We start from the raw sequence: 25,313 nt of genomic DNA on the forward strand, positions 1-25,313 counted from the left end.
TGGCGCATGGGCACGTTACTCTGAAAATACGGTGGCCGACAGGCAGAGGATCCCGGCCCTAATCAAAGAGTATGGAATGCCAAGAGGGGACACTCTATTGATACTGCTATGGAACCAATACGCCAAGCTGCTGTGCTGGGCCGCCGCCATTTTGGACTGTCACAATGATATGAACTGTGGGTAATTCCCTTAGGAAAAGTCTGCAGAAGTGCAGTACTGTCAGGCGACATAAAGGACTCCAAATGTTTGACAGAGAGACCTCATACACTCTACAATTTGACAATGGGACAGCCCTAAGCCCTCACACACTTAGCGGGAACGTTTCTCAAAGTCTGTGAGTCCATAAGGGTGGACGTTTTTGGAGACACGTCAATCTCAATCTGGAATGAACAGGGGTCTCGATTTTTTTTCAACCACGTTGCCTATCAAATAATCTAAATTCCAGCAGCAAGCTCTCTTCACCTCACAAAACAATACTGTCATAACTATAAGAAATAAATGGCATCAAAGAGGTAGGCTATTATAACACATTTCATTGTTGATGAAACTGGTAATTGTGAATGATTCAGAAATATTAATGATTTCCGTTCTTTTTATTTTAATTTAACTGTATAATCAAAGACCCCAGACCCCCCTTAAGAGCAGGGATGTTGGACCCCTATAGGTAGACTACCCTCTGTGAAAAATGCCCATCCACAAATCGATACAATGTTGTTTCTGTACTTGCCTGTACAATTGTGTACAGGCTACACTGTGAATCATTAAAGTAATGGAAATAAAACATTTTTTTTGAATAACCCAAACATTTATGTGTGATAGTTACCAAATTATGGTATTATTTTGGCTTCTTGTGCTATAGGAATAGTAACTATAGTTTTACTTTGAAAGATATTATCATATAGGCTTACAGTACATGTATTATATACATTTCAAATATAACATGTTTTTTGTTTTAGAAATGATTTGCCATAATTTGTTTGTTTACTGCCATAAACAAAAACAGTGAAGTATTAAGTATATTTAAATATGCATTTAAGTATCCTAAAATATTTGGAGAAAACACAATAAAAACACCATGGTTGTATTTTATTTGTGGGCAATATTTTAATGCACTATTTTAATGCAATCTCCCTTCTGTTCTGTTGCAGATTTGATGCTGGGATGCCAGGTGTGGTTGAGGCCAGAGAACACTGTGATGCAACACCAGTCAGGTGTCGGGCTGCTGTGCAACGCTGATGTCCAGCCCCCCCCCCAAAGATGGTCTTCAGGTGCAAGCCCCACCCGGACTGGACATGGCCAGACAGCAGTATCTGTCTGAGAAGATCAGAGAATTCTGTTATGATGAGGCTCAAGACATCATGCCCCCTGCCAAGGAGTAGCTCGGAAGAAGCCCCCTGCCAACCAGCAGCTCAGAAGAAGAAGACTGTCCGTTTATAGTACTCTGGTTGTACTATACATAGGCCCTCACTCTCATTATCACAATGGCACACATGCCATTGGACCAACAAGTGAACACTTGACACCTTGCACCTTGTCTATACAATAGACAACTGACTCTGCACCACTGTACACTCGAACACTCAAACCAACACCTGACAACACTTGAGCAATTGAACACCTTGTCTATACAATAGACAACTGACTCTGCACTACTGTACACTCTATTACTTGAATCAACACCTGACAACACTTGAGCAATTGAACACCTTGCAATAGACAACTGACTCTGCACTACTATATACTACTGTACAGTATACTTGACATGTTATGTAATTGCACTGCCTGTATCATGGACACAGTCACAGCCATCATTGAGGATCATGAAGGCTCAGATATTAGCATAATTTGGTAGGTTTAGAGTCATTAAATCCAGCATGAGATTAGCTTAGTAGATATTATTAGAGTAGCAGTCCCTCTCCCAGCCCTAGTAGTTTCCCATTCAAACACAGTTTAGATGTGCTAAGAGAGAAGCTTGTGTGGACTACATATTTTCTATAGCCTATTCATTAATCTAATGGGTGGGAATGTAGGCTACCTTTCCATCGGCATCTATGCCGATGACACCAAACTGGTTCTTTCATTTCCCCCTTCTGACACAAATGGAGACACGTATAGCTGGGTGCTTGGCTGACATCTCAGAGTGGATGGCAACACACCCACTCAAGCTCAACCTGGACAAGATTGAGCTGCTGTTCCTCCCGGGGAAGGGCTGCCCGCACCGGGACCTGGCCATCACCATTGAAGACACAGTGGTGACGCCGACCCGGACTGTGAGGAACCTGGGTGTGACCCTGGATGACCAACTGTCGTTCTCTGCACATCTCTGCACAATCACACACTCCAGCAGATTTCTGCTCTACAACATCAGGAGGATTCGCCCTTTCCTCACTGATGAAACGGCGCAGGTACTCATCCAGGCCCTGGTCATCTCTCGCCTGGACTACTGCAACTCCCTCCTTGCTGGGGCCCCGGCATCAGCTATTAAACTCCTGGAACTTGTCCGGAAAGCTGCTGCTCGCCTGGTGTTCAACCACCCCAAGTTCTCCCACACAACTTCCCTTTTCCATTCCCTACACTGGCTCCCTGTAGCGGCTTGCATCCAGTTTAAAACTCTGGTACTCGCCTACAGGGCAATGAAAGGAACAGCCCCCTTTCTACCTCCAGGCCATGGTCAAACCCTACACCCCCTCCCGACCGCTACGCTCTGCTACCTCGGGGCGACTGGTTGCCCTGTCACTCCGAGGACCCTGCGGTCGATCGACACGGTCACGGCTCTTCTCTGTCCTGGCCCCACAGTGGTGGAACGAACTGCCCACTGACGTCAGGACAGCAGAGTTGCTGCCCATCTTTTGTCGCAGGCTCAAAATTAATCTCTTCAAGAAGTACTACCAGGATCCTCCCTCTTAAGCATCTATTGTATTTTCGATTCCTATTCCTGCAATTTGCCTTCAGCACTAGATTATGCTCTTAGTCACTTATTTTAGAAAGGAGATGGAGTTCTAGCAAGTAGTAATACATTGGCTTTTCCTACATTAAATGCAATTATTTTTAGCTGCTTTGGATAAAAGCGTCAGCTAAATGACTAATGTACAATAATATAATCATACATTAAGGAACTTTAATTCGTCCTCTCCGATAGATCATATATTAATGGTACAGTTTAAGTCGCTTGCATTCGGTCTGAGAGTTACAGTGTAGCTCTATTCAGAGCATAAGAGCAGAGTTACGCAAGGCAGTGGAAAGCATAGGAAAGAAACACAAGAACAAAGTCACAGTGTATTGTAGTGTTTAATCTGTTCAGATATCCACATAACTCTCGGTTAAAGCACTTCAAAGGACCCAAGGTCAACATGAGTATCAAGGGCAACCAACTGTTGGCATACAGTATACAGACTGGCATGAGTGGCGTGATTCACGGGCACTTTCAGATCTGCAACAGTACACTTCATTATTAGAGGTGCAGAGTGATGTGCTGTAACCTCAAATGTAACCTAATTCAGAATACACCCCTGCTTCACTGGTTGGCACAGGCATTGGAAAGGAAATGTGAATCATCAGTAACACATACACACACACACACAAATCAGGCCACTCAAACGCATTTGACAGCAGTTCAAGGGCAAAACTCAGATCTCTCCTTGGTTCTTTAGACTATCTCAGGCAGGCCAGGCAGGGGGAAGCTGCCGGCGAAGGCCTCCACGTCTGCCCTGAGCCCCGCTACCTGGTGCTTCTCTCCGTGGGCCAGGGCCTTCTTGAGGTCCTGTAGAGTGGTCTCGGGGTTCAGGCTAGACTGAATCTGCAGTGTCAGCTTTATAGCTGCAGGACAGACAGCACAAGGGAGTCAGTGAGGTTGTAACGCACTCACTTTAACACACGCACGTGCGCGCACACACACACACCGAAGGCTTACGCTTACCTCTGTGGATAAACTCTGCTACCTTCCTGAAGTCAGACTCCACCAAGCCTCTGGTAGTCAGAGAGGGGGCGCCGAACCTCAGACCAATGGGACGCGGCACAGTCTTGTCAACTTAAATAAACACACAGGGTTACTATTCACGTACACCCCCCCCCACACACACACACACACGCGCACATAGGTAAGGCGGGAACGTCTGTGTGATGCACACGCATGTTACCCGGGAAGCTGCTACTGTTGCAGGTGATGGCGCAGGCTTCCAGCACCTTCTCAGCCCACCTTGCGTTGACTCCGTTGGGCTGCAGGTTCAGCAGCATCTGGTGGTTATCAGTACCGCCTGGAGAACAGCAGGTCGGAGAGTGCATGAGAAACTATCTGAATATCTGGGAAGGACATCTGGAAAACGAGTGAGCAATGCGGAAGTAGCCCCAACTTGCCGCCTGGTTTCCGAGTTCCATCTAATTTGGTTGGGGCTGGTTGAAAATACTGCCATATTGCTAGCCTAATTCAGCCAGATCTCTCTGGTGTTGAGGGTCAGGTGTCAGGGCCTGATTCAGTGTTCGTCTCACCAGTGATGATCTTGTAGCCGTAGCTGATGAGGGCGTTGGCCAGGGCTTTACTGTTGGCCAGCACCTGCAGCTGGTAGGCCTTAAACTCCGGGGTTCGGGCCTGCTTCAGGGCCACCGTCGCTCCTGAGAAAGTGGGAAACGGAGAGACGAGAACGGAGGCAGTTGGAGTGAGCGTGACCCGTGGTTGTGTTTGACCAGTCGTGGATATAGGTGAGCAGAGGGTCGTGTGGTCGTCCTACCGGCGATGGATTGGTTGTGAGGTCCGCCCTGCTGACCGGGGAACACGGCCACGTTGATCGGAGACTCCAGGTCGTACAGCGTCTCCTTCCCGTTAGCGTCCACGCTACGCACACCTGAGGAAGATGGATCTAGACTTAAACACCTGCACTCTCATTCAGTGAAGCCCTTTCAACACGCGCGCACACCCACCCCCACACACACACACACACATACCCTTCCTGTAGTAGATTAAGCCGAGCCGGCAGCCTCTGAGTGTTTTCTGCACCGTCGTGGAAATAATGTCGGAGTAATCGAAGGGGGAGGGCATCACACCGGCTGCCACCGGCCCGGCGATTTGGCAAATGTCAGAAAATAGGAACGCTTCGTGCTGATCCGCAATCTGACGAAAACGAGCGTAGTCAAGGTTACGGGGGTACGCGCTGGCTCCTGGAGGAGAGAGGACGAGACGAGGGTTCAGTTAGCATATCTGAATCTGGCTCCAGGCCCTCTACCTACTGAACATACATGAGAGCCTCTGGTACAGGCATTCCCAAACTGTGAGGCGGGCCTCCCCTGGGGGGCCCCAAAGAGATTCAGGGGAGGCACGGAGGGATGGTTAGAAAAAAAAAGAAGGAAGGAAAAACATGTTTTGTATTCTTAAAATGTCTATGGTTTTATGAATGAAACGTAATTTTAAAGGTCAGAAGATTGAAATAAATAATGGGAGAGATGTATACTAAATGTGTGGATAGTGCAGAGAGAGCCTCCCCCCGCAGGCATGAATGTATTGTGCGAAAACGTCATAACGTTAACTAGCAACAGGTGCCACCGAGCTAACTTAGCTGTGTAACGTTATGAGCTAGCTAACGCTGCCTTGCAAAATTGACAAATTGGGGGGGTTGGGGGGGCGCGGGTGTGCCACTGTTTTCAGGGGGGAGGCCCACATTAATGGAGTTTGGGAACCCATGCTCTAGTAGATCTGGGTGAGTGTGAGAGAAGTGATGGAGACTCCACAAGCCAACCTACAGGCTATTATAGGAGAGAAGAGCAACACCGTTAGGTCTATCACTCATTCACTAGATCTCTGAATCTGTTGAGGTTCTGTCATATGGAGCTTTAGAAATAATTATTACATCATGTAATGAAGACTGGATTGACAGAACATTAAAACACACTATCAACAGAAGCACGTAGTGTTATCTACAGGACATGGTATGTCCTGTTCCCTGTGTTGGGAGGGGTCATTGTGTGACTTGGTATACTGTATAAACTGAACCGCTGACGTCAGGACCTGCTGTGTGTGTGTGTGTGTGTGTGTGTGTGTTGTGACCTGCAATGATGAGTTTGGGGTGAAACATCCGTGCGTGATCTTCCAGTTTGTCGTAGTCAACTAAACCAGTCGCTGGATTGACCTACAGAGGACACATTCAGGACATCAGTTCAACCCCCGCCCCCCCCCCACCGCCCTCTACCACCAACACACACTCCTGCTTTCATAGACTAAAGGCTGTAGCCATGAACTTAAAATGATTGGGTTACCACCATCAGGCTCTACTCATCAGTCTATCAAGGGAGAGTGGGGGCGAGGACATACTGTAACCTAGACAACCCATAGCTTTAGAGGTTACATCTACTGGGTCAGGGACTTGCAATCACTGGGTCAAAGTGACAATGGCCGGGTTTCCCGAACGAGTTAAGAAGCACAGAACTCCAAAGTACTTCTTAACTCCCATACAAAGGGTTGCTTAAGAAGGGTTCCTTAAGAAGGTTCTTTATCGGGAAACGCGGTCAATGTCTGTCAGGGGGACGTGAAAACATTTGTGTAACATCCGTGTCGGGATTCCTCCTAACTCAACTGTGTGTGTTCAATAAATGAACAGAGACTGCACTCCTTGTGTGATTCTATAAAGAGTGTTAAGTTAGAATTATTCCTCACCACAGAGAACTGGATAATGAGAGAACGGTGTCATATATGTCAGAGCCCAGTAGAAGACTAGTAACAGTAGTGATCTCTTGAGTAGGGAGTGTTCAAATGATTGGGTTGCAGTGTGCCTGTGTCTCTGTACCTTGTAAGGCATGGACTCAAAGAAGACGCCGGCGGCAGAAGTCTTGTAGCCGTGGGACATGTGACCTCCGTCAGGCACGTCCAGGCCCATGATCCTCCCATGGGGCCCCACGACGGCGGTATACACCGCAATGTTAGCAGGTGAACCTGGAGGGAAGGAAGAGAGAGAAGACCCAACACATTTTACAAACAAATAACCAAAAACAATTTGCATAATTAACAGTTAACAGATGAGGTACTGAGATGTTCTGGGGGGGAAAAAAGATGCCTTTCAGACAGGTGCAGAGACATCAGGTCAATGATTGATGTTGAGTACTCAGTCACGCAGTGAGTCAGCTGGTGTGCATGTGTGCTCGTGTGTGTGATTGTGTGACTGAGTCTGTTCTACCTGAATACGATTGCACGTTGACACCCCATTTCTCTGGGTCCAGACTGAAGGCCTCTAGGGCTCTCTTCTGGCACAGAATCTCCAGCTCATCTATATTCTCTGTACCTGTATAGCACCTACAGTACACACACACACACACACACACACACAGGTTAGAGTTGAATATTAATGAGCTGCCATCATGTGGTGAACACTAGTGTATGTACAGTATGTGCGTGTGTAAGTGCTGAGTAGGGTGTGTGTGTGTGTGTAGTACAGCAGTGTTAGGTAGGGTGCACGCATGTGTGTGTGTGTGCGTGTAGTAAGGTAGTGTTAGGTAGGGTGTGTGTGTGTAGTAAGGTAGTGTTAGGTAGGGTGTGTGTGTGCGTGTAATGAGGTAGTGTTAGGTAGGGTGTGTGTGTGTAGTAAGGTAGTGTTAGGTAGGGTGTGTGTGTGTGTGCGTGTAATGAGGTAGTGTTAGGTAGGGCGTGTGCGTGTAGTGAGGTAGTGTTAGGTAGGGTGTGTGTGTGTGTGTGTGTGTGTAAGGTAGTGTTAGGTAGGGTGTGCGTGTAGTGAGGTAGTGTTAGGTAGGGTGTGCGTGTAGTGAGGTAGTGTTAGGTAGGGTGTGCGTGTAGTAAGGTAGTGTTAGGTAGGGTGTGCGTGTAGTAAGGTAGTGTTAGGTAGGGTGTGTGTGTGTGTGTAGTAAGGTAATGTTAGGTAGGGTGTGTGTGCGTGTAGTGAAGTGATATAGTGTTAGGTAGGGTGTGTGTGTAGTAAGGTAGTGTTAGGTAGGGTGTGCGTGTAGTAAGGTAGTGTTAGGTAGGGTGTGTGTGTGTGTGTAGTAAGGTAATGTTAGGTAGGGTGTGTGTGCGTGTAGTGAAGTGATATAGTGTTAGGTAGGGTGTGTGTGTAGTAAGGTAGTGTTAGGGTGTGTGTGTGTGCGTGTAGTAAGGTAGTGTTAGGTAGTGTGTGTGTGTGTGTGTAGTAAGGTAGTGTTAGGTAGGGTGGGTGTGTGTGCGTGTAGTAAGGTAGTGTTAGGTAGGGTGTGTGTGTGTGCGTGTAGTAAGGTAGTGTTAGGTAGGGTGTGTGTGTGCATGTAGTAAGGTAGTGTTAGGTAGGGTGTGTGTGTGTGTGTGTAGTAAGGTAGTGTTAGGTAGGGTGTGTGTGTGTGCGTGTAGTAAGGTACAGTAGTGTTAAATAGGGTGTGTGTGTAGTAAGGTAGTGTAAGGTAGGGTGTGTGTGTGTGTAGTAAGGTAGTGTTAGGTAGGGTGTGTGTGTGTGCGTGTAGTAAGGTAGTGTTAGGTAGGGAGTGTGTGTGTGTGCGTGTAGTGAGGTAATGTTAGGGTGTGTGTGTGTGCGTGTAGTAAGGTAGTGTTAGGTAGGTTTTGTGTGTGTGCATGTAGTAAGGTAGTGTTAGGTAGGGTGTGTGTGTGTGTGCGTGTAGTAAGGTAGTGTTAGGGTGTGTGTGTGTGTGTGTGTGCGTGTAGTAAGGTAGTGTTAGGAAGGGTGTGTGTGTGCGTGTAGTAAGGTAGTGTAAGGTAGGGTGTGTGTGTGTGTGTGTAGTAAGGGAGTGTTAAGTAGGGTGTGTGTGTGTGTGCATGTAGTAAGGTAGTTTTAGGTAGGGTGTGTGTGTGTGTGTGTAGTAAGGTAGTGTTAGGTAGGGTGTGTGTGTGTGCGTGTAGTGAGGTTGTGTTAGGTAGGGTGTGTGTGTGTGCTTGTAGTGAGGTAGTATTAGGTAGGGTGTGTGTGTGCGTGTAGTGAGGTAGTGTTAGGTAGGGTGTGCGTGTAGTGAGGTAGTGTTAGGTAGGGTTTGCGTGTGGTGAGGTAGTGTTAGGTAGGGTGTGCGTGTAGTGAGGTAGTGTTAGGTAGGGTGTGCATGTAGTGAGGTAGTGTTAGGTAGGGTGTGTGTGTAGTAAGGTAGTGTGAGGTAGGGTGTGCGTGTGGTGAGGTAGTGTTAGGTAGGGTGTGCGTGTAGTGAGGTAGTGTTAGGTAGGGTGTGTGAGTAGTGAGGTAGTGTGAGGTAGGGTGTGTGAGTAGTGAGGTAGTGTTAGGTAGGGTTTGCGTGTGGTGAGGTAGTGTTAGGTAGGGTGTGCGTGTAGTGAGGTAGTGTTAGGTAGGGTGTGCATGTAGTGAGGTGGTGTTAGGTAAGGTGTGCGTGTAGTGAGGTAGTGTTAGGTAGGGTGTGCGTGTAGTGAGGTAGTGTTAGGTAGGGTGTGTGAGTAGTGAGGTAGTGTTAGGTAGGGTGTGTGAGTAGTGAGGTAGTGTTAGGTAGGGTTTGCGTGTGGTGAGGTAGTGTTAGGTAGGGTGTGTGTGCGTGTAGTGAGGTAGTGTTAGGTAGGGTGTGTGAGTAGTGAGGTAGTGTTAGGTAGGGTGTGTGAGTAGTGAGGTAGTGTTAGGTAGGGTGTGCGTGCAGTGAGGTAGTGTTAGGTAGGGTGTGCGTGTAGTGAGGTAGTGTTAGGTAGGGTGTGCGTGTAGTGAGGTAGTGTTAGTTAGGGTGTGCGTGTAGTGAGGTAGTGTTAGGTAGGGTGTGCGTGTGGTGAGGTAGTGTTAGGTAGGGTGTGCGTGTGGTGAGGTAGTGTTAGGTAGGGTGTGTGTGCGTGTAGTGAGGTAGTGTTAGGTAGGGTGTGCGTGTAGTGAGGTAGTGTTAGGTAGGGTGTGTGAGTAGTGAGGTAGTGTTAGGTAGGGTGTGCGTGTGGTGAGGTAGTGTTATGTAAGGTGTGTGAGTAGTGAGGTAGTGTTAGGTAGGGTGTGTGAGTAGTGAGGTAGTGTTAGGTAGGGTGTGTGAGTAGTGAGGTAGTGTTAGGTAGGGTGTGTGAGTAGTGAGGTAGTGTTAGGTAAGGTGTGTGAGTAGTGAGGTAGTGTTAGGTAGGGTGTGCGTGTAGTGAGGTAGTGTTAGGTAGGGTGTGTGAGTAGTGAGGTAGTGTTAGGTAGGGTGTGCGTGTAGTGAGGTAGTGTTAGGTAGGGTGTGCGTGTAGTGAGGTAGTGTTAGGTAGGATGTGTGAGTAGTGAGGTAGTGTTAGGTAGGGTGTGTGAGTAGTGAGGTAGTGTTAGGTAGGGTGTGTGAGTAGTGAGGTAGTGTTAGGTAGGGTTTGCGTGTGGTGAGGTAGTGTTAGGTAGGGTGTGTGTGCGTGTAGTGAGGTAGTGTTAGGTAGGGTGTGTGAGTAGTGAGGTAGTGTTAGGTAGGGTGTGTGAGTAGTGAGGTAGTGTTAGGTAGGGTTTGCGTGTGGTGAGGTAGTGTTAGGTAGGGTGTGTGTGCGTGTAGTGAGGTAGTGTTAGGTAGGGTGTGTGAGTAGTGAGGTAGTGTTAGGTAGGGTGTGTGAGTAGTGAGGTAGTGTTAGGTAGGGTTTGCGTGTGGTGAGGTAGTGTTAGGCAGGGTGTGTGTGCGTGTAGTGAGGTAGTGTTAGGTAGGGTGTGTGAGTAGTGAGGTAGTGTTAGGTAGGGTGTGTGAGTAGTGAGGTAGTGTTAGGTAGGGTGTGCGTGCAGTGAGGTAGTGTTAGGTAGGGTGTGCGTGTAGTGAGGTAGTGTTAGGTAGGGTGTGCGTGTAGTGAGGTAGTGTTAGGTAGGGTGTGCGTGTAGTGAGGTAGTGTGAGTTAGGGTGTGCGTGTAGTGAGGTAGTGTTAGGTAGGGTGTGCGTGTGGTGAGGTAGTGTTAGGTAGGGTGTGCGTGTGGTGAGGTAGTGTTAGGTAGGGTGTGTGAGTAGTGAGGTAGTGTTAGGTAGGGTGTGTGAGTAGTGAGGTAGTGTTAGGTAGGGTGTGCGTGTGGTGAGGTAGTGTTAGGTAGGGTGTGTGAGTAGTGAGGTAGTGTTAGGTAGGGTGTGCGTGTAGTGAGGTAGTGTTAGGTAGGGTGTGTGAGTAGTGAGGTAGTGTTAGGTAGGGTGTGTGAGTAGTGAGGTAGTGTTAGGTAGGGTGTGTGAGTAGTGAGGTAGTGTTAGGTAGGGTTTGCGTGTGGTGAGGTAGTGTTAGGCAGGGTGTGTGTGCGTGTAGTGAGGTAGTGTTAGGTAGGGTGTGTGAGTAGTGAGGTAGTGTTAGGTAGGGTGTGTGAGTAGTGAGGTAGTGTTAGGTAGGGTGTGTGAGTAGTGAGGTAGTGTTAGGTAGGGTGTGCGTGTAGTGAGGTAGTGTTAGGTAGGGTGTGTGAGTAGTGAGGTAGTGTTAGGTAGGGTGTGTGAGTAGTGAGGTAGTGTTAGGTAGGGTGTGTGAGTAGTGAGGTAGTGTTAGGTAGGGTGTGTGAGTAGTGAGGTAGTGTTAGGTAGGGTGTGTGAGTAGTGAGGTAGTGTTAGGTAGGGTGTGTGAGTAGTGAGGTAGTGTTAGGTAGGGTGTGCGTGTGGTGAGGTAGTGTTATGTAGGGTGTGTGAGTAGTGAGGTAGTGTTAGGTAGGGTGTGTGAGTAGTGAGGTAGTGTTAGGTAGGGTGTGTGAGTAGTGAGGTAGTGTTAGGTAGGGTGTGTGAGTAGTGAGGTAGTGTTAGGTAGGGTGTGCGTGTAGTGAGGTAGTGTTAGGTAGGGTGTGTGAGTAGTGAGGTAGTGTTAGGTAGGGTGTGTGAGTGTACCTCTCTCCGGGGTATCCCTTAGAGTACTTGCAGTTCATGCAGGACCCCAGAGTCTCTAGTACCGCTCGGCTGGGGTAGTTCTCAGAGGCGATCAGCTCCAGCCAGTGCGCCTGTCTGTACTTCTCCTTCTGAATGATGTCATACACCTACAGTACCACACACACTCACACGTCAATCACATGGAGGCTACAATATCACTTATATTGCCTATCACTTATATATCCTATATTATTCTGGTTTTGCCTGTGTTGCCTCATGCCCCTGCTGTTTGATGTCTCTGCTCATGCTCCTGCTGTTGAATGTATCTGCCTTGTTTGTTGCCTGTTCCATGCCTGTTATGTGTTCTTTTGCTCCTGCATCTTTGTAAGCGACTTTGGGTCATTGAAAGGCGCTATATAAATACAATTTATTATTATTAATTATTATTATTATACATATAGGGATGCTCCGATCGATCAGCCACCAATTTAAATTGTCTGATCGCAAAAGCCTTCTAAAGTAAATAAATTATTATTATTATTATACAGACAGAGAAATGAAAGCATTACCTTCCTTCCCAACAGGAATGGCAGATGTAAAAATAATATGATAATTAACACTTTTCTAACTATATGAGCCATTACTACATTATGAGCTGTTATAACATTATGAGTTGCTACAGGGGAGCAATTATTATTAAATAAACTTGATAATACGATATTCGTGCAACACTGATATATACGAGGGCGTATAGTGTTAGGTTTGGCTAGTAAGACCCAGGCGCACAGCCATGGAGGAGGCGATTGATCAGGTTCAGGAAACACGGCTACTGCGTGGGCAGCTGTGTTGTTTCAAGCCTGTAGAGATGGGATTCATGGCTCTTTGAAGGGAGCCGGATCTTGAGGATCCGTTCCTTTCAAAGAGCCGTTCAAAAGACTGGCTCATTTTTATATTTATTTATTTTTAAGAAGCCAGCCTTGGGGTGACCCATTTTATCTGTGAAATAATCACTGGGAGGAATGATAGGGTAATATTTGGATCAGAATCATTCAAACTTAGACCTCCAATATATATTCTATTGGTGGGATATTCTGAAATAATGATTAGGCTACAATTTCATTTGGTAATGGCTTGTGTGGACATTTGTGGTAAACATTCCACAGGGTGGCGCCACATGCCTCTGCTTTGACTACAAGATCATTTTATGGATTTACCCTTTGTATATAAAATGTGTGTGTGTGTGTGTGTATATAAACCTGACTTAGGTTATTCACGCACAGTGAAGTAGTAGGGAGGAGCTTGAGTGAAAAATGAACGGCTCCCACAACTGCGAATCGGTTCCCATCGTTCGTTTTAAAGAGCCGTTCAAAAGAATCGGATCGTTCACGAACGTCACATCACTACAAGCCTGGAGCATCCCGAAAGAGAGAGTGAATGTGATACTTTGGGATAAAGCCAAAAATATGACAAAAAGCGTGAAAGATGCTAACCTACTCAGCTTGTAGGCTGCATGGCACACAGCATCGAAGTTATGGTGAGAGGGACTGCTGCATCCAACTAACTTGCTATAGCGAGACGGGTTGTAGGCAATTTTAAACATTCCCCTTTAGCATATCCGCGTCTTCAAGACATACAGACACAGCTTGGTCAACCTCTACATAGATTGCAACAAGTCGTAGAAACGAGATAGAATAGCTCTTTCTACATGCTAGAGTCTACTCGGAACAAAAGCGTGTTGCTGTAATGCAGCAGACTATGAAACTTGGCCATGCACCTAAACCACCAGCCCGTGGGAACTAACCCCCGAGCTACACCAAGATACTCACGCGCAGTCCGTGAAACTAATCCCACGCGGGAATTGTCTGAACTATACCAGGACGTGTAGAGCGCGTGTAGTGTTGCGTGCGTAGGCTAGCCTACTGTCCATGCTACTGTCGGCTGCTGACATCAGCTCATCAATTTTCAATTCATCAGTGGGTAGGCTATATTGAATATTGTATTGTATATTGTAGGTAACATCATAGTGTACGCTCTTGATCATGTAGGCTAACTTAAACTAGTTGTAGGCTAATAGCCTATAATAATGTAGCCTAATAATTGTACAAGTCGCATATAGGCATATGTTGTTCGTTGACACTTCCTTAAAATACTGAAATGTTATTTGAATTCATTATAATCATAATTATTCATTAATATAGCTATTATTCACATTCTCTGCGCTACGATCGGATTGTTGCTGACGAATGACAACGACAATATTCTCGGCACTAACAACGATCGTAGCGCAGAGAATGTGAGAGAATAGCCAGTCTGCGCGCATGCGTGCTGGAGCAAGTGGGGAAAGGCGTGTAAAGATCATATTACAGAGGCTAAAGACCCCGTATTTGAAAACCGAAACAATGCCTCGCGTTGAGGAATCTCAACTGTCGATTCATCCAATCTGATTGATGAAAACAACCGTTTAGCGGCCGAAAATAGATTTTGAGAAACTGCATTCTCGTTGCCCCGATCACCGTCATTACATGGATATACTGGCTCGCGCTGGATTTTAAATTTCTTCTACAGGCCTCCGAAATACACCAAAGTGATCTCGGTGAGTCAAACTTCTTATAATATGTCGTTAATAAGGTCCAGGTTGTCAAAAACGAGCATTGCCCTTTAAGCTTATTTATTTAAAAATGATTACGGTTTTATTATGAATTTTGCTATGCATGTATACCTATATATGTATATATATATATACCTATATATGTATACCTCTGTTGGCTACAAAAGGACATCAAAACGAGGTTTCCAGCACTTACCAGTTTCTTACAGTTTTGCCAAAAGTGGCGGATGTGAAAACGGTCCAACAGGCGCGTTGGACCACGTGTACTAGGTTCCGTAATTGTGCGCATTGGACCAATATTGTACATTGCCTTAAAACCCATGCAAATAACATTATCTTCTTACAACTCTATGTTATGTGCTACATACATGTTTTTTTCACTACCTGCATGCATTATTTATACTGTTAGGTATTTATTATGTATAGGCCTAATAATGTCATGTTCTATACGATATTTGCTCATATATTTAGTATTTATTTTATCATAAGCCTATGTATATAGTTGTATTTATTATGTCTGTATATAGCTTGTATTTATTTATTGTATCATAGGCTAATGTATAGATTGTTGGGCGATGATTTCTATGAATATCTAACTCATAAATTAACTATTATCTCCTGAATTAGGCTACCTGACTTGGGCTTAACCCATGAAACATGGCAGATGCTGTCAGTAGGTTGTCCCTCAGCTCCCTCTCCTGACCCTTACTGAACACTTGACCATGGCGAGAGTAGCCAACATCAGGGAGCCTGCTTCTTGCAGAAAATGTGAATTTTAGAGTAGAATTTAGATTGGGACTAAGGCTCAGATATTTTATTTTGATACACCTTATATAGGGATATGAGCATTGAGTTTAATTCAGATTGGGACTAAGGCTCAGACATTTTATTTTGATACACCTTATGTAGGCTATAAATATTTCCATAATGTATGCATGTCCCAATTGGCTTTGTCCCTTTACATTTTCTAATAAATTATATATATATTATTATAACTAATACTGCAACGAATAAAACTAAACTAAAACCAAACATTTTAACGAAATTAAAACTAAACTGAAATTGAAAACAAAACAAAAAGTTAAAACGATATAAACATTTATAACTATTATACAAACTATTATAATATACACACAAAACGCATGCGCGCACGCACACGAGACACACCTCAGAGTCATTGGTGGAGAGGGGCTCCAGCATCATATTGTTGTGGGACTTCCACATGTCTTTGCTCAGGGACATGGCTGCGTTTTCCTATCACAGATACAGGGAGATCTACACGAACAGACACAAAGCAGTACGAGGTTAGTCTCTGGACAGAATGTATGTCTGCAAAAATTAACAACATAAACACCCACCATACACTAGATGTGTATGGTGGGTGTAGTGCCATGTGTCCTTAATTGATACATACAAATATCTCTGTTAACCCCTCTGTTAACCCGTCACTTCATAAAACAGCCAAGCTCACTAAATCAGCAATATCACTTAGCTTTATCTAGTTATTTCAAGATTCAAGATTTATTTCAAGATTTCTTTGTCACGTCTAATGTACGTGTACAGTTACAGTGAAATGTTGCGGTTGGCTCCAATTATGCTCAATACCAATAACTTCAATACTCAATTTACAAATTACATTTCAAATTATTTATTTTCATAGCAACAACACTTAGCGTATGTTTTGTGCGATTTCTCACCAGTGTGTCGTAGATGGTTCTGGTCAAAATGATCAGCCTGATGCTGTAGTTGATAAAAATGAAGTATTTGCCAAAGCCCAGGTTCGCTCAAAAATAGGTTCAGTCAGATTTATTAAGAAAACAATACGATTGCAAACGGACCTCAAAGTAAAACACAGAGTGGTTCCAACAGAAGAAGTAAACATGAGCTCGCCGGATCCTCCTTATATCTGCCAAAAGCAAGGATGTGGATTTGATTGGCTGAGTTGTCTATACGTCATCGTAAGGTGACGGATATCACACAGTGGTCGGGGGATGAAAACTCACTTTGAATATGGACAAAGAAAACAAAAGGTCTGAGCCAGGACGGAAAGGACAGAAGGTGTGGCCCTTCTGACTTAAACAAAGAGAGGAGGAAGAGCGAGGTAGAGGAGGTGTTTACAATTACAAAAGAGAGAGGTCTGAGCCAGGACGGAAAGGACAGAAGGTGTGGCCCTTCTGACTTAAACAAAGAGAGGAGGAAGAGCGAGGTAGAGGAGGTGTTTACAATTACAAAAGGCAGGGGACTGGATGAATAGGTATTGAAAGAAAAGATATGAATCTGAATAGTCTTGAGACTATGTGTAAAATTCCATGACAACTCCCTCATCTGTGGCTGAACAGCCACATAAAATATAAACATCAGATATAAAATAAGCATAATAAAAAAAAATAAAAAAAAATAAAAATCAATTACAAACACAAAAATTTAAAAACTCTATGCTATACATGTGGAAAGGAAGTAATCTCTCCACTAGGTGGAGCAAGAATAAAAATAACAAAAATAGATTAGTGGCAGTGGCTAGTTGCAAAACTAGAATGGAGAAGTAAGACGCCTCCTTCCCTCCACTAGTCTGGGGGTCCACCTTGGGCAAGTGGTAGTACCCCCTAGCCCCCCTACCTGGGGTTACAGGCAAAAAACCCTGATGAAATTACAACTACAAGGAAGAGAGACCCGGCCCGGAGGAAGCCCGGGGCCCTCGTCTGGAGCCAGGCCCAGACGGAGGGCCCGCATGCGAGCGCCTGGTGGCCGGGCTTACCACGGAGCCCGGCCGGGCCCAGCCCGAATAAGCAACGTGGAAGCACCATCTCCTCCTCCATCGTCCCGTGGACCCACCACCCGCGGGAGGAATTGTCGGGGTCGGGTGCGCTGCCAACTAGGTGGCGGTGAAGGCGGGGGACACCGACGGACCGGACCCGGGTGGCAAAGGCTGGCTCTGGGGACATGGAACGTGACCTCGCTGGGGGGGAAGGAGCCGGAGCTTGTGAGGGAGGTGGAGCGATACTGGTGGGGCTAACCTCCACGCACAGCACCGGCGCCGGAACCAAACTCCTGGATAGGGGTTGGACCCTGTTCTTCTCCGGAGTTGCTCACGGTATGAGGCGTAAGGCAGGTGTGGCTATACTAGCTAGCCCCCAGCTGAGCGCCTCTGTGCTGGAGTTCACCCCAGTGGACGAGAGGGTCGCCTCCCTGCGCCTTAGGACTGTGGGGGGGGGGACTCTGACTGTGGTTTGTGCTTATGCACCGAACAGCAGTTCAGAGTACTCAGCCTTCCTGCAGACCCTGAGTGGAGTCCTTTTGGGGGCTCCTGCAGGGGTCCCCCTACTGGGGGACTTCAATGCACACGTAGGCAATGATGGAGAAACTTGGAGGGGCGTGATTGGGAGGCATGGCCACCACGATCTGAACCCGAGTGGTGTTTTGTTGTTGGACTTCTGTGCTAGTCACGGTTTGTCCATAACAAACACCATGTTCGAACACAAGGATGCCCACAAGTACACCTGGCATCAGAACACCTTAGGCCGAAGGTCGATGATCGATTTCGTTATCGTATCATCTGATCTGAGGCCATGCGTTTTGGACACTCGGGTAAAGAGAGGGGCAGAGCTGTCCACTGATCACCATCTGGTGGTGAGCTGGTTTCGATGGCGGGGGAAACTTCTGGACAGACCTGGAAAACCCAAGCGTGTAGTGAGGGTGAACTGGGAACGTCTGGAGGAAGAGCCTGTCCGGAGAGATTTCAATTGCCACCTCCGGCGGAGCTTCTCAGGCATCCCTGTGGAGGTTGGGGACATCGAGCATGAGTGGTCGGTGTTCAAAGCCTCCATTGCTGAAGCTGCGGCTGGGAGCTGTGGCCTGAGGGCCATAGGTACCTCAAGGGGCGGTAACCCTCGGACACCGTGGTGGACAGCGGTGGTGAGGGAAGCCGTCCGACTGAAGAAGGAGGCCTTCCGGGTTATGTTAGCCCGGGAGACCCCAGAAACAGTTGCAGGGTATCGACTGGCCCGGAGGGCTGCGGCTTCGGCCGTGACCAAGGCAAAGCAGCGGATGTGGGAGGAGTTCGGAGAAACCATGGAGAAGGACTTTCGGTCGGCACCAAAGTGTTTCTGGAAGACCATCAGACACCTCAGGAAGGGAAAGCGGGGGACCATCCAAGCTGTATACAGCAAGGAGGGGACACTGCTGACCTCAACTGAGGAGGTTGTTGAGCGTTGGAAGGAGCACTTTGAGGAACTCCTGAACCCGACTAATCCACCCTCTACGATCGAGGCAGAGCCGGAAGATGATGGGGGGTCGTCAATGTCCTTGGAGGAGGTCACTGAGGTAGTCAAACAACTCCACAGTGGCAGAGCCCCAGGGACTGATGAGATCCGTCCAGAAATGCTGAAGGCGCTGGGTGTAGAGGGGCTGTCTTGGTTGACACGCCTCTGTAACACTGCGTGGAAGTCTGGGTCAGTGCCGAAGGAGTGGCAGACTGGGGTGGTGGTCCCAATATTCAAAAAAGGGGACCAGAGGGTGTGTGCGTTTCATTTTTGAACTGTGGAAGAATTCAAAATGCCCATATACGGTTCTTCGTCTCAAAGGCTCAACTGTTACTAGAGTCAGATCTAATCACCTCTAGGTAATGCCAAAGCATTAACATTCTGAATAGTCCCAATTTCCTCTGGGACATGCAGTCTCAGATCAATGTTAGATGATGTGTGTGATTGTGATTGTAACTAACTGTACATGACAAAACTTGATTTATTCAAAGCCACCCCCTTTTGCCAGAAGCCATGAAGCACATTCACAAACATCACTGCGTTATGTACTAAATTATGAACACCGCAGCCTAGAAATGTTACATAAGTATGAATGGAATATAAACATTGGCAGCATATAATGAAATGGGGATATACCGTTACTACCTCTGATTTATAATACAAATACTGACAATATGAATGTGCTTTGTACTTTCAGTTATACTTACTCCAGTAAAGAGATCAGATGCGGGTGACTGTCAACCAAGTCCAAACAGAACATGTTGTAGTCACTCTGGTACTGGAAGGAGGACCCATGCCATGTAAGGTCTGTTAGTATATACAATGCCATGTTGTCAGGCAGATATTGCTATGGAACAACATGTTAGAGTGGGTGCTAACATGTTAGATGATCTGTGTAATGTGTGTGGCAAACTGCCAAGTGTAGAATAAGCCATTTGACAAGTTTGATGGGATTTGGATGGGATCTTTCATTGCAGGTGTTATCTGGTGGATGTCGTTTTCATGGATAGATGCAACTTTTAAACTGTGTCGCAAGCCATACTTGCCTCCCTCCACCACAACAATCTCAGCCTGAATGATGTGTGGGCAGTAGTGACATAATGCAGCCTACTGCCTGAAGTCATAAAATGAGGTGCTAAAAGGAGTGATACCCTACAGGGTTTATGTAACCTGCCTCTTCCATGTCATCAATTTAGTTGATTGAGACCTGGCAGCACTACAAACACTTCACTGAAGTTGCATCACCTGTGACATGGATGAGATCTGTCGTCTTCAGGAAGCCTGCCAGAAAGAGAAGATGGGTGAGCCTCCTCGTTACGAAGGAGATGGTAAAGACCAAGGCTCCTCCTGAAGCAGTGAGCACCAGAGTGAATACAGTTGCATTGCAGTACCATTCAGAGCATATTCATCTGTACAGAGAGTTCATGTTGGCAGAAAAGTCATCATCCCAGGCCAGGGACGGACTGGGACAAAAATTCAGCCCTGGCATCTTGGCCCAGACCGGCCCACCACAACCAGCGCGCAGATGCTCTACCGACTCGCCAGGTCGCGCTTGTGTATAAAAATACCACCACTTTCACGGAACAACAACAACAACCTAAATGAGAACTAAACAACCCATACATTGTATAAGTTAGCCTACAGTACTCACCAACGAGGGGAGTTTGTTGCTCTTACAAGAATGAAGCTGGCAAAAGGATTCAAGATTCAAGAGGGTTTATTTGTCACTCACTGATACAGGTACAAGCAGTGAAATGATCATGGCACTGGCAGGCTGGCAGCAAGGGACTGTGGGTCACACACAGGAAAAAACAGCCCTGTGAGAAAGACAAAAAAAAGTATACATTATTCAACTGATTATTGAATATCCATGTTCATGTTCATGTTCATGTTCAGGAGTCTTGACTAAAATAAAGTGTATAATACAGTAGTTAAGTTAGCCCAAGAGGAGAATGTATTGCTCTTCCAAGAGGATGCTGGCTAAAACACATCAGATCAGGATACTTCAGGTCACTTTGTAACTACTGTTAGCCAAAGAGGAGAGTATATTGCTCATTTGGTAAACATATGTTTTCTCATGCCAATAAAGATTCTTTGAATAGAATAGAATAGAATAGAATATAATAGAATGCATTGCTCTTACAAGGAGGATGCTGGCTAAAACACATCAGATCAGGATACTGCAGGTCACTCAAAAAACACACACTGCCACACTGGAACAAATAGAGAGCCCTGTGAAAGACAGACAACAAAACATGTACACATGAGTTTAATAAGTGATTTATTATTATGGAGTCCAAACACCTGGCCAAAATGTCATACATTACAGAGTTAGGATACTAACTCACTACAATACTCACTGAGTAAAAAAAATAAAAATGCTGCCTGGCCTGATACAGGTACAAGCAGTGAAATGATCATGGCACTGGCAGGCTGGCAGCAAGGGACTGTGGGTCACACACAGGAAAAAACAGCCCTGTGAGAAAGACAAAAAAAAGTATACATTATTCAACTGATTATTGAATATCCATGTTCATGTTCATGTTCATGTTCAGGAGTCTTGACTAAAATAAAGTGTATAATACAGTAGTTAAGTTAGCCCAAGAGGAGAATGTATTGCTCTTCCAAGAGGATGCTGGCTAAAACACATCAGATCAGGATACTTCAGGTCACTTTGTATAACTACTGTTAGCCAAAGAGGAGAGTATATTGCTCATTTGGTAAACATATGTTTTCTCATGCCAATAAAGATTCTTTGAATAGAATAGAATAGAATAGAATATAATAGAATGCATTGCTCTTACAAGGAGGATGCTGGCTAAAACACATCAGATCAGGATACTGCAGGTCACTCAAAAAACACACACTGCCACACTGGAACAAATAGAGAGCCCTGTGAAAGACAGACAACAAAACATGTACACATGAGTTTAATAAGTGATTTATTATTATGGAGTCCAAACACCTGGCCAAAATGTCATACATTACAGAGTTAGGATACTAACTCACTACAATACTCACTGAGTAAAAAAAATAAAAATGCTGCCTGGCCGTTGATGAACTGCCTGCTTTAAACTAGGATTCATAAACAGGAGGGGGACCATCTCCTCAAACAAATAGGCAACCTGTAAGAGAGAGAGAGAGAGAGAGAGAGAGATGAGATGAGATATCTATCCAAGAGTGTTGGAGAGATAGTATAATTATGGCCAGTATAGAAGGCTAGGAGCCATTTCAATTTGATTATTAAATGTGTCTGTATATAGCTCACTCTGGTCACAAAGGTGCAGTACACTTTAGGTTCCTTCTGTTTACATGGTGATAGGCAGCTCAACAACAGGTGTTTTAAACTGTTTTGTAAATATTCAACTTGCTCAAATAAATGGGAGCATCACCCAAAGAACAGACTTTGACAATGTTTATACTCACTGAATCCAGAAATACTGCCAAGCCCTTGACTGCCTGTCAAGAAGACAAGAACAACTCCTCAAACATATTAAGTCCTGTAAGAGAGAGAGAGAGAGAGAGAGAGAGAGAGAGAGAGAGAGAGAGAGCATGAGATAGTGTGTCACATCACATACCTTATTTTCTATCAGAAATGGTTGTATTCATACTACTACTACTACTAATAGTAATAATAATAATAATTAATAATACATTATTAGCACAAAAAATGTCTTACCCACTTAAATGAGCATTTTGGTCAGCAATGTACTCGTCTCTGCAACCCTGTCAATCACAGCATCTGTGTCCATGGTCATGAGGACGTCCTTCTCGGTAGCCATCAACATAAATGCCTCCAAGTGTTCCTGTGAGAGTGAGCTCCTGAGTCTGCTTTTAATAAACTTCAAGGTGGAAAATGACCTTTCACAGGCCACCTGGGTGATGGACAGGGTGAGCAGAAACTTGTACGCAATTCCAAGTATATGGTATGTGTCTGACAGGAGGTTGAGCTTCCTGAGTAGCTGGTAGCAGCACAGTGGACAGTCTTGGCAGGAAGTGTACTCTTGGTTGACTATTTCGACCACCTCGTCTTCATCGGATCCATCCTCCACTGTCCTGTTCACGTACTCCTCCAGTGGAGAAGCTTTCAGTCTGTCCCATTGTCCAGCTAAAGTTTTCAGCTCAGACTGCAAGTTCTCCACTGTTGCCCTGTCATCAATTTTCACCAAGCACTTGCTGAGCTCTTGGAGGGCAGAATGAGGAAGACCACTCCTGTTAATTGCAGAGAATTGTCTGGGGTCCAGCATTGATAGGTCGGCATAGAGGGTACCATGAGACAGAAATCGTCTGTGGATGGTCTCAACGGCTGTGTCCATAACTTTATTATGGACATTAATTTCGTATGCACGCTCTGCATCTGACTGTGTTTCGTCCTGTGCCATCTCTCCGGCCAATACCTTTTTCTTCCTTTGCCTTTTCTCTGGCAGTGCGGCCTGCACTTCCAATTCAATCTCCCTGTCCTGTTCCTGCAATGTCTTATTTGCCCATTTGACAAATTTGTCTGCAGCTGCCTTGACTGTCTTGTAGTCTCTTTTAATGTCTTTCAACTTGCCCTGTGTAGTCTGCACCATTCTGTAGGCCTGGAGGATGTCCATCCCCTTTGTTTGGAGATATTTGGACAGCGCTGTTGTCTCCTCAAATATCCGCAGGAATACCTGTGCTGTCAGAATGGTCTCATAACGGAGCAGGGCCTCCATGTATCCTCTTGCCTTGACCCGGACAGTGGTCTTCATGGTCACCTGTTCTTGTATGGCTGACAATGTGAGCAGCACATCAACAAAGAGACCACTTTCAGGTTTGGCAAAGAAACCGAAAACCTTCTTCAGGGCCTCGTGCTTTGCCCACCACCGTGTCTCTCCAATGGGAGAAAGCCGCCTGTGTCGCCTATCCTGGCTTTCATTCTCCCACACATTCATTCTTTTATATGACTCTCTGATGAACACTGCAATCTCATTCAGGAGAGAAAACAGTGAGCCACTTTCAATGGCTGTCTGGGTTGTGTCAGCCAGCACCAGATTGAGGACATGTGCATAGCACCACACATGAATTGTATTTGGGGACTTTGAGGACAACAGGGTAGAGAAGCCTTTGTATTGCCCTTGCATATTAGATGCCCCATCAGTTGCACTTCCAATACACTTGGTCATGTCTATTTTCAGTTTGTCGATGACCTCTGTCAGCATATCCACAAAGTACTGTCCAGTAGACTGCTCGCACTTGACCACTGCAACAAGCCTCTCATTAATTACATCAGTTACATATCTCAGAATAACTGAGCATTGATCCTGAGAGGTGATATCCTGTGTTGTGTCAATTTGGACAGAGAACATCCCAGCACCCTGAATGTCACTGGAAATTGATTCTTGGATGAGTTGCTTAACTGTATCTATGACAGAATTGACTGTTGTTTTTGAAATTAGTGTGACAAGGGAACCTCTGCCTTTTGCCCCAGAATGATGATGTTGTTTGCTCTGCTCAATGCAATTAGTGAGATGCTCTTTCAGGATCACATCATACTTTCCCAGGAGAAGAATGAGCTCTAAGAAGTTGCCATGGTCTATGGTGCTGTCTTCTAAAGTGTATGCTGCCTCATTCTTTGCCCCCCTGTAGGCAAGCCCCCTCTTGCCTATAACCTTCACTATATCCACTATACGCTCCAGAACCTGTCGTTTCTTCCTCACCTGGTCTCTGTGAGCAGACATCTGGTTCCCACTCAACAAACTTTTTATGTTGGCTTTGGTAGCCTGCAAGACATATGCTTCTGCACAACTCCTATGTGAGACGCTCTGCTCATGCTCCTTTACACGCTGGTGTACATGCCTCCAATCTGTCATGCCACTAATAAAAATGCTGGGGTCAGTGGACTTTGCAAAGGCCAAACAAACAAAGCAAAAGGCTTTATCACTTTCCTCATCATATGTTAGCCACTTTCTGTTGGTACCATCTTGGCAGGAGAAAGCTCTCTGCATCACTGGGTTCTTTGCCTTTTGTTGAGGGTGATAGTAAAAAAACAGCTGAATGGTGTTTGGGTTGGGTCGGGTGAAATAATTTATAGCTGGGCCTGGCCCTGGGCTGCTTGGGAAGATGTGAGTTGGGGATGATGCAATGGGTCTATCACAAACCTAGACATGAGATTAATGAGAAGTAGAGGACTGTTATGAATGGGTTAAGTTAGTATGGACATGATGATTACATGCAAAAATGTGTCTGCATGCAATCAGAACTCAGGCTAGTTAGCTAATAAATGGAAAACAAGCATATTGATCTGAGAATTGGACACACACTTGGGTTAAAGTTGTATTTTATCACTCAATGTGCAGTAAACTATAGGTTATATAGAGCATGACATAAGAGGAAATTATTGTGCTTTTTTATTGTAACAGCAAAACAATGCTTTAATAATTTTGTATAACCTGTGATAATGCTGAAACTGTTTTCCAATTCATTAGATAACTACATAGTTGCAACACACACCACACCACACCATGCTTGTTTGCTGGAGGGGCATACAAGCCCCTCCATGCTTACCACATCACCAATTCCTCCTTCACGTGATGATGGTGGCAAGCCTTCCTCCTCAAAAACTATCATTGACTCCTCATCATCCACTGTTACAACGTCCTCGGTAGCAGCTGGAGCCTCGCTCTCTGAGTCAGACTCGGCAGTAGGCAGACTGTAACTCGACACCACCTGTTGCTGTGACGGAGCTGCAGCAGCAGCATCACTGGTGCTTGGCCCAGCGGCAGCCACAGGCTGCTGTGGCCCTGGCCCTGCAGAAAACATCTGTG

The 25,313-nt window shown here is 45.7% G+C and overlaps 1 protein-coding gene across 1 annotated transcript; it reads right to left on the reverse strand.

Annotated features, from left to right (window-relative positions):
* Positions 1-3,646: 3,646 nt before the first annotated feature.
* LOC311316735 (serine hydroxymethyltransferase, cytosolic-like) lies at positions 3,647-15,469 on the reverse strand (the record flags this gene model as incomplete). The annotated part of the gene is made up of 11 exons (XM_084447665.1): positions 3,647-3,816; positions 3,917-4,027; positions 4,137-4,253; positions 4,486-4,608; positions 4,725-4,838; positions 4,939-5,151; positions 6,035-6,116; positions 6,771-6,916; positions 7,158-7,273; positions 11,680-11,825; positions 15,434-15,469. The coding sequence occupies 11 exons, from the start codon at positions 15,467-15,469 to the stop codon at positions 3,647-3,649; spliced, it is 1,374 nt and encodes a 457-aa protein (XP_084303791.1).
* Between the last annotated feature and the right edge of the window lie 9,844 nt (positions 15,470-25,313).

This window comes from Borostomias antarcticus, assembly GCF_949987555.1.
Source record: "Borostomias antarcticus genome assembly, chromosome: 13".
In the NCBI taxonomy this organism is placed as follows: Eukaryota; Metazoa; Chordata; class Actinopteri; order Stomiiformes; family Stomiidae; genus Borostomias; species Borostomias antarcticus.